The following is a 10,335-nucleotide window of genomic DNA, read 5'->3' as shown; positions in this document are numbered from 1 at the left end:
ATCTCAACTTTTGTGTATTAATTAACGTAATAGGTGAGTTGTCATCTTATTATTGACATATGCAATCTCTTTTATTAATTAACATGATAATATTTTAAATACTAATCAATATAAAAATAACAACTAACATGTCACATTAATTAATATACCAGAGTTAAAATTTAAATTTGTGTCGCTAACATTATTCATCATCTTATTAATAGTCCCTACCGCAGTTTGACACAGAAGTTACGTCCACCACTTGAATTGTCAAAAAGCATGCCAAAAATAATAATAATAGTATTAATAATAAAACCCAATCCACCGCCCTTGGGAAGTCATTTTCGGGCTAACATGGTAAATAAAAAAAAAAAAAGGACCAAACCATCATAATGTTAATATAAATGTTCATTAACTATTTACAGCCCCCGGCGACAGTTTGCTTCTGTTCATATTTATGAGCTAACTTTTCCTATTCTTTCCTAGATTTTTATTCCTTAGATCTTACTCTTAATTTTTTTTTTTTTTTTTTTTTGCTAAGAGATAAAAAGATACCGGTGATGTCCTCACTTGAGTGCGTTTGTTTTAAGAATGTGTATCATGATTTAAATCATAATTCATAATTTATTATAGTATTTTTTTCTTATAAAAAATACATATAAATCAAAAATAATTTTAAATCATAATTCTGAATTCATTAACAAAACACCAGTGTTTTGTACTTAGATAACTGGTGGGGGACAACAGTGAACCTGACCCATGCTTTTGCCTACACGCAATCAGGGACCCCTCAGGTCACAATAAGCCCAATCCATATTCAGAGGGCCCAACTTAGAGGTATAATTACAACATCCCTGCAGACAAGGAGAATTATGCTATGTTTGGTAGATGGATAGAAAAGAAGGAGAGAGAAATAAAATGTTTAGGTGAAGAGAGAAAAATAGTTTTTTCTCATATTGTTTGATAGAAGAAAAAAAAAATAAAAAGAAAATATCAAATTTAAAATATTTTACAATAATATCCCAATATAAATAAAAATATGATGAATGGTGAATGTTAAAATTATTATTTTACATCTCATTTTTTAATCAAATATTTTCCCTCATTTCTTCCCAAAGTTAGAAAGATTAAAAATTAGTGGCCCATAAATTTTCATTTTCCTTCATTCCTCATTTTTTCTCTACCAAACAACCTAAAATTTCATTTTCCCCTGCAAAATCCTTCATGTATTTTATTTCCTCTTTCTTTTCCACCCTACCAAACACATACATCTTTCCTCTTTCTTTTCCACCCTACCAAACACACCGTAAATCTCCTATTGATGAGAGAAAAAACCCTAATAGGTCATCCTCTTACCGTCATGCCACCACCAGGGTGGTGATCTCAGTCTTTGTTTTGGAAGGTAAACGGCAGTATTTTATTCCATTAAATTTTAACCAAACATGTTATGTGATATGATATCCGTCGAAATTTCATTAAAGTACGAGGTAATACATACCTGACATAAGATAATAACACAACATTTTTTTTTTGGGGGGTGGTTTATCACGTACGTAAACTTGAAGTATGTATAATCGGGGATTCAAAATGGTAAATTAGCTTTATTGATCTCATAGAATTTTGTAGCCTTAGCCTTACTCGACAATAAACCTATGATGCTAGCTTATGTATATATATTTTCATTGATACACAATTAAGTACATGTACATCCCTCTGCAATCGTTGCGTCATTGTGCATGGAAAAGAAACTGCACAAATTACACGCCAGGCAGTGAAGACCTCCCAAAACCCGGGGCAAATGAAAAAAAATTATGGCAAAAAAAAAAAAAAAAACAAAAGAAAAAAAAGAAAAGAGAGAGAGAGAAGAGGAGGAGAAGAAACAAAAGTCCCAAGTTATACACCTGAAGTATTATTGATGTTTTCCAATGAAATAACGGCACCAGATATGGACTCATTTGATGGTTGAAAATGTGACATGAGAATATAGATAACCCAAAAGTGAAGGCACAAAAGGTAAACCAACGACCACAGTTTTGCTGTTGGATTCCTTCTCAGAAACACTGCCCCCGCCAAGAATATAGCATCGCATTGTTGAAGCAATGAATGCAAGTGCTTCCGGCTTGAGCGAATTTTCTCTTCAATTAGAGGCTTCAACTTTGAATCAGAGAGCTCCCATGCTCCTGATTCCAAGTCCCCGAATGAGGAGCCGGAGAATTCAGCCATTGATTTGTTTTCATCGAGCATCTTCGAAACTGCCTGCAAGATGCGTTAATATGTCAGCGCAAATCGTTGGAAGGTTATGTTTCTTTTTAATCGTCATTAACAGACGAGTGTATCATATTACCTCAATTCTGAACAGAATAGTTGCCTTATCTGAGGAGAGAGCCTCAACCTGGTTGACAAAGTGACGAACAAATATTTTATAAATAGCGATTACACAAAATTTGTGATGGTTGCATAGCAGGGTTGAGACTTGAAGAGAGAAACTGTTATACATATATTCCTCAACTTCCAATCTATAAAGTACGTAGTATATTCAAATTACTTGAGCATCAGCTCATGTCCGAACATGCAACTACTTTGTGACTAAAATCTGCTTCTAACACTACAAAAGCGTGCAAAAGACTTGCACATTAGCTTGGGGACTTTATTAGAGATACGCATGCGTTATTTATGAGTTGCCAACAAAAATTGCCATTTCAAATGATTAATCTAGTGTATCTGCGAACAACTAGTTATCGTTTCTTGTCATTTTTGTTCTTCAATTATAAAAGAAAACAGTGAAACAGATATATATGGTTCCGACCACTTAAAACAACCTAATACACATGCATGAATTGGACTAAGAAAATATTATTTAAGCCACAAACCTGGGCTTGTTTCTGAATTAAATGGTCAGTCATTTGGTCAAGCCTGCGCTTTAGCTCAAACTCTACTTCTGTAGGTTCCTCCATTCCTTTCCTAGTCATTTCAATGTTTTCTTCCAGCTTCTTAGCCTGAAACACAACAATTCTTCAAAAATGCTGTTTTAAATCAATCATTCTTTTTTTTTTCTTTTTTTTTTTTAATGGAGAGAGAGCTTTTATTGATAGAAATCAATACATTAGAAACCCAATGATAAGGTATCCTTGAATATAAAACAAGCAAAGAATATTAGAATTTAGTGACCTATCAAATCCTTTAACGAAGAATAATCAAAGACGGAAAATCTTTAAAAGCTTTATCCTTAGATGCCAATAAGGAAGCTAAATATTTGATTCTTTCTAGAGAAAGCAAACATCGTGCTTTTTATCTTCAAAACTTCTGTTGTTCTTTTCAATCCATATTACTCAGAGACCTGCTGACCACATACTTCCATATTGCATAACGGACTAAGCCATGTCAGATCAGAACTTGTACAGCATCATAATTTTCAGCACAAACACAAACTCACACAGAGAACTAGGGAAAGTGTTCCTAGACAAAGACAGACAAGACAGTAAGCATTCGAGGCAGCATCATAATTTTCAGCACAAAAAAAAAAAAGAGCACCATAACTTCTGTAACATTTTCAAATCATGGTTTAACAAGATAAGGTACTTATAGACTAATATGCAATAAAATATAACATTTACAATATAAAAAGCTTACCTGGTCTTTCAATTTTCCAATTTTATCAGTTAGAAGAGAGTACTCTGCCTCTAGTATCTCTCTTTCAAGTTCTGCTCCTTTTAAAGCTGTTAACTGCAATGTTTGCAATTTTGAAGGTATTCACCAAAAGCATAAGAAACCAGTTAGGAAAAAGGATTGACTATGAAAGAGTGAAGAAAAAAAAAAGTTCCAATATAAATTAGCACTCTTTCTACCATAATTTTCACAAGCATAATATAACATACTTTTTTCAAAGATGTCCCAGTCTGATGAATATTAGCAATTCTCCTCCGGAGTTCTACAAGGGATGATAGAATTATGTCAAGTCATATGCATGTTCCACTTCCACTAAGCAAAATTCGAGGAAAACAATTAATATCAATAAACCTTCCATTAAAAATGCTTTGGCAACACACAACACAGACGATTGGAAATCCATTGATAAAAATAACACTTTTATCTTTTTCAGGTAAGGACAAAACGCCAGCGTACTGTCATCTGATATTCATCATTTCTACACCTTTTCCACTATTAGAATTTAAAATAAATGAATAATTAAGTAACATTCCTCAGGGATCTACTACATCAATTTGTTATTTATTCTGCATACCTTCACGGTTCACTTCTTTAATCTCAATTTGTTGTCGCAGTTCTGCCACTCGGTTGACCTAGTGAAATATTTTCAAGTACAAGGGTGATTACTTGAATTAATGCACAAGTAATAAGATTGGTACAATTTGAAGGTTTAGCATTTCTTTACTTATTTATTTGCTTGAATAGCAATTGCTTACAATGAGGATTGAGGATCGAGAAAGAAATAAATAATCCTGAACCCATAACTATTATTTTCATTTATTTGTGACCTAGAAATAAAACTTCCATTTGCACTGGTCTTTTTTTTTTTTTCCTTTTTTTTTTTTTTGAGAAACATTGCACTGGTCTTGGTGTAAAGTTCCAAATGCGCAATTGAAGCAAAGATAACACAAATGTTCTACAAGAATTCAATAGGCCTCAAAGCTTGATGAATTCAACAGACAAAATATTCTTAAGTTTCTTTGCCTAAAGTGTATATAAAGCACTAAACAAGAAAACATTTTAGCGGGCCTATAGAAGAGAAGCTGGTTACTTGGGGTTCTTATCACAACTAAAGGAGGTGCGGGCCTATAGAAGAGAAGCTGGTTACTTGGGGTTCTTATCACAACTAAAGGAGGTGGGAAGAACGTGGGTGTACTGAGTCAAACACTCTAGTTTCTACTCATGTGATTTTAATAACTACGAAACCTACCAAAATTAGAAATTAAGCAAAAAAATTTGGAAGGTTAAGCATGTATGTCTCTCTCTCTCTCTCTCTCTCTCTCTCTCTCTCTCTCTCTCTATATATATATATATATATATATATATATATATATATTGACATTTTAACCAAATTATACAATAAGAGAATACCCCTTTTCTACTTGCAACAAATTCTCCCCAACTCCGGTGGAGGCAGGATCCTATCCAAAGTCCCTGGAAGCTAGAGTCTGTGCCAAGTGATTTTACCAACTAACTGGTTGACACCGTCAACATTTTTTAACAACATACTACGATACAGTTTTACATATCAAAAAAATTGAACGACATGAAAGAAATTGCCCCAATAAAATTTCAAACAGGAAATTGAACAGTTGGCTAAAGAACTATCTGGTTAAGCATCTAATCATACCTCCAGTTCAAGATTCCACTGCACAATGGCAAGAGATCTTGCAAGATCAGCATTGGCAGTCTGCAACCAGTTTTCACATTAGTGACAATTACAAACAAAGTTAAGCAAAATATCTTCAATGCCTAAAGATTAGTAAAGTAACAACAAACTTAACCAAATATCTGATGCCTAACAATTAGTAAACTATCCGCTGTCACCACTTTTCACCTTTAGTAACAACACAATAAAGTTGACTAAAACATCTTTGACGCCTAAACATTAGTGAAGTATTGACTTCCAATTTCCAAATATAGCAAATAATCAATAAATTGCATTCAAATGCAGATTTAGTCAAAAAATAAAAAATAAAAAGGGAAAGAAAGAAAATGAGAATGATTTTTATTCATTGCATCCATACAAAGTACGTTCTAATACCTCCAGTTTAGCCAATCGTGCTAGGACTTCCATCCTTGTGTTATTATGTTTCTGCTTCTCTAGCTCAACAGCTTCCATTGTCTCCATCATGGTTATTTGTAGCTTAGAAGCCTAAAGGATAGAAGATACATTGACATATACAGTTAATCCATGAGTTTAAAGTAGTTTTGAACAAATTTCAACAAAGCACCAAGCGATAATGACTAAAACCTTGGCAAATACAAATCTGTGAAAAATAAAAAGCTTTTGCATGTAGATTCCATGTTGAATCCAGTATAAGATATGCACCCATTCTACTTTGTTTTTTACAGAAAAACCGACTTTCACGATCAAAATGAGGCAGTAAGATTCCAATCTGTGAGGACTATCGAAACTTCTATGACTGGTTCAAAGTGTTCGGATGATGATTAAAAAGAAGAATAGAAGAAGAATGTTACAACAGCAATAAGCATATCTCACATGATATGAAAAGGCATTGGACTTTGTAGAAAATAAATCCTAGGTGGAATTTGTCGATTCCCAAAAGTTAAAAACTACAATGTCATTCAACTTTTATACATTCCTCGTCTCAAATATAGACCCTTCCACCTTATTGCTATCATCATATGATTTAACCAATGGTGCCACTAAAATTATACTGCCCTGAGATTAGGATAAATTTTGATTTAAGCATTTAATTCCCTGCACGTTTGAGAATACCTTATACTCTTTCCTTTGTATTTGATTCACTAATCAATAAAAGGAGTTATTATATTAAAAAAAAAAAACAACAAACACAATATACATGATTTCTCCTACCCTATTGATATAAGATTATCCAAATCAAGCTCACCAACAAAATAAAGGCCACAGATAATTAAAAATAGGTATATTTATATTTTTATACACTGTATTTTGGGTTTATTCAAAAACTATATCTTCAGTTTTTAATCTCATCAAATGTATACATTCAAATTAGATTTAATATACAAATCTATACCTTATTCCGGACAACAATTGATTTTGACCTTTAAAATGACCAAACTATCCTTAAGGAAAAGAGAAAAAAGAAAACTAAAACTTTCCAATATTACTAACAATAAAAATGAAAAAAAAAAAAACACGGAAAAAAAACCCATTTCAAGGTATTTTGAATATTCTTGAGGTCAAAATTGTAAGTTCAATTTTTTTTAGTTTTTTTTATTTACCATTTTTTATTCAACGGTATTTTAGGTATTTTTAAGGTTAAAATTAAGGGTTGACCATAGAAATGTATAAATTTGCGTATTAAATATAATATAAAGGTACATATTTGATAAGATCAAAAATAAAATGTATAGTTATTGAATAAACCCAAATCACAAAGTATAAAATGGTACATATCCCTCAAAAATAATAAAACATTAGCACATGGTAACTTTACCTCTTGCGCTTGTTGTTTGGTTTCTTCTTCAAGTATTTTCTCTAAGCTTTGCTTCTCTCCTTCCAATCTAGCAACCACATTCTCCCGCTCCTTGATGGCCTCCAAAGCTTTAGCTGCAGCTTTTTCAGCCAGGATCTGTTCTCTTCTCTGTCTCCTTTCCTCCCTCTCCCGTTCAACTTCAGACTCGAAACTTGAACCAGAATCCGAATCAGAATCAGAGCTCCCATAGCTCATTGAAGAAGAACCTCTCTTTAAATCATCAGAGGTAGAACTTCTGGAAGTTACATTGCTAAACTCACGCTTCCCCGTTATTGTACTTCCTAAACGATCACCACCATTGGCCATTTGCATCTTCGTATCAGAGGCAACATCCACTTTCCTCGAGGCCGACACCATTTCTGGGGTGGAGTTATCATTTATGGACTGCAAAGAAGCCTTCAAAGCAAGATTTTCAGAACCAAAAGTTCTACCTTCATCTTCGTTTCCCTTATCCTTAGTTTTCACAAAGGGGCTTACTCCTACCTCCTCATTACCCAATTCTCGCCCTTTCGAGTACTTGCCATCACTCTGTAGCTTAACACTAGAAGATCTACTGGCAGAATCTGAAAATCCAGACTCATCCCCATTATTGGCTTTTCCATTCACCTTGTTTCTTTCCACATTCCCCATCTTCCCTACCGACTTCGAAACACCGTTAATCTTCTGATTCCTCTCAACCTCTGATGCCGAAGAAACAGATGTCACACCGCTCTGTCTCCTCCCATCTTTTCTCAAACCGCGAATCCCAGCCGCCCCACTACTGCGACCTGGGGTGGCAGCAGAAATTGCAGGCTGAGTCGGGCTACTAAGGAGCTGAGTCCAATCACTATCAGTAAGAGTTGTTCTGGGTTTTGGCGATGATTTCGGAGTACCAACAACCTCTTTGGGCAGATTATAACTCTCATTCTTTTTATTACTAGTACTAAGAACGCTAAGACTTGGATCAATACGCAATTTCCCGTGATAATCATTGTTTTCTTGCGTTTTCTTCTTCAATTGGTCCTTCAGAGACACAGTGCCTCCTGTTTTCGTCGGGCTATCCAAATTTAAGCCCTCGACCGGAGACTTCTCGCCCTTCCTAAGTGACTCCGCCGCTTGCTGGTCGATCTGAGCCGCGCATTACAAATTATTACTATAAAAAATTATACGAAATTTTATTTAAAAGATCTCATTGCGGATCCCTTGGAATTCGACATAACAAACTCAATTAAGCATTTCTCCCAAAAGAAAAAAAAATTAGTAGCTTCAGTAAATTTTCTAGCGTTTTCTCAGGAACCAAACACGAGAAGAAAAGTGCAAAAGTGAAACAAATTAGGAAAAGGAAGAGAGAGAATTGCCTGCTGAAGAATGCTTTCTGCGGCTTTGAGTTTGGAAGAGATCCAATTCGCCATCAGAACCTTCTACTACTTCTTCTTCGTTTCTTCTAAGCTCGTTTCTCCGTATTTTTCCCAAACAAACTGAAAACGGGTGAAATGAGAAAATACGGATCAGAGAAGGCGCATTTTAGCAGAACGCCGCGTTTTCAACGATGAGGACATGAGGAGTTTGGTTACAGAAGGCGTATTTTAGTGGAACGCAGCGTTTTGGTGGGGAGAATTTGTGGAGAACAGAAGAAAGGTCCTCTTTGCGAGATGGAACGTAAGGGAAGGGAAGAAGGAGATGCTAATATGACGAACCGGTAAGAAACTTTTCTCACAGGACCACGTGGTTTCCGTTCGTGGCGTTGATCTCGAGTGACGCGAAGTTGATGGTGTTATTTATTATTAGTATTTTTTTTTTTAAAGTAAGTTGCTGGATGATGGTGTTATACGGGTCCCACAAAGTTGGAGAAGTTTTCATTGAGGAGTATTGGAGCAACCAAGTTTTTTTTTTTTTTTTTTTTTTTTTTTTTGGGGAAACCAATTTTTTTTTTTTTTTTTTTTTTTTTTTTTCTCTTCGAACATCCCCTCGACTTTTTAATTTTTACAATTTGATTTTTATTCTTTTTTCTTATGTAATTTGCTTTAACTTTTAAATCTTTGCGATTAAAGTCTAATAGAAAACAATATCTATTTTTTTTGAAAATTTTGATCATATAATGTGCATGTGAACATTTGTGACGTTTGGTTTATGGATTCAGAACCATGATTCAGAATCATTTTCGTTTTACGTGTGTTTTTTGTGAGAAAAAATACTGTAGCGAGCCACGAACCATGATTCGAATCATGGCCCGAATCCCCCTTCCAAACGTCTTATTTCACATCCTATTTATTTAGTTATATTAATTTTAGAATTATTTAAGGCGTTCACACACAATCAGCTTTTATAAACAACTCTTGATTTTTAAGAGTTATTTATTGCCTCAACGGACACTCCAATGGTGAAAATTTACCATTATTGCCCTCCACAGACACTCACATACGCGCCACGTGATCATAATCATTAAAAAAAATATATGTTATTTTAGTTGGACCTTAATTATAAAGATTTTTTAGTTGAAGGGATCAATTGTCAAGAAAAAAATAAGAACTAAATTGTTAAATTTGAAAAGTTGAGGGGGCATCCATATAAAAAAGTCATTATAGATCTCACGTTGAGAGCAATTAGGAAAGAGCAGCCGTATTTATCCCGATGGAATTTATTCCCATCAAACACAAAAGTGGACCCCATTTATGGGATCTACGTGGGTCCCACTATGTGGTGTCTACGTGAGTCCCACTATGTGGGGCGGATCTTATTATATGGGACCCACCTCTTCGTGTCTACGAAGATAAATCCCTATTGAGAAAAAAAGTTTTCCATTAGGAAAATACTATTTTTGTGATAATACTTTTATGTAAAAATTTGAAACATACTACTTTTAATGAATAAAAGACAATTTTTATCTTAGACAATCAAATATGGCTAATCACTAATTAACTGGAGTTAGTTCGTGATTACCTAAAAGTTGGGAATTTATATATAAATGAAAGGTAATTGTACACTTTATACCACATAAAAGTAATGTGAATCAAAAGAGATGAAATAAAATGGTAAAAACCAACAACCACCACTTAAAAATAGTATATAGTCAAATTAACTGCTCAGCTTGCTATAGTTTTTCCTTTTCCTTTTTTAGCTGATCATGTTATCTAGCATTATTTGCTGCTATAGTTATCTTTCATTCATTTGGGTCTCACTTTTTTTT

General features: G+C 34.1%; 1 protein-coding gene across 1 annotated transcript; it reads right to left on the bottom strand.

Annotated features, from left to right (window-relative positions):
• Positions 1 to 1,635: 1,635 nt before the first annotated feature.
• LOC21400386 (golgin candidate 2) lies at positions 1,636 to 8,711 on the bottom strand. Its single transcript, XM_024166386.1, has 10 exons — positions 8,507 to 8,711; positions 7,131 to 8,276; positions 5,729 to 5,839; positions 5,315 to 5,374; positions 4,220 to 4,277; positions 3,855 to 3,907; positions 3,610 to 3,702; positions 2,850 to 2,975; positions 2,324 to 2,371; positions 1,636 to 2,235 (listed from the first exon to the last, which is right to left on the bottom strand). Exons 1-10 carry the CDS (start codon positions 8,558 to 8,560, stop codon positions 1,873 to 1,875), a joined length of 2,112 nt encoding a protein of 703 aa, XP_024022154.1. The 5' UTR covers positions 8,561 to 8,711; the 3' UTR covers positions 1,636 to 1,872.
• Between the last annotated feature and the right edge of the window lie 1,624 nt (positions 8,712 to 10,335).

Source organism: Morus notabilis, unplaced genomic scaffold (genome assembly GCF_000414095.1).
Source record: "Morus notabilis unplaced genomic scaffold, ASM41409v2 Scaffold884, whole genome shotgun sequence".
Lineage (NCBI taxonomy): Eukaryota > Viridiplantae > Streptophyta > Magnoliopsida > Rosales > Moraceae > Morus > Morus notabilis.
Note: the sequence above shows the minus strand (reverse complement) of the source record. Positions and strands in the feature narration are given on the sequence as shown.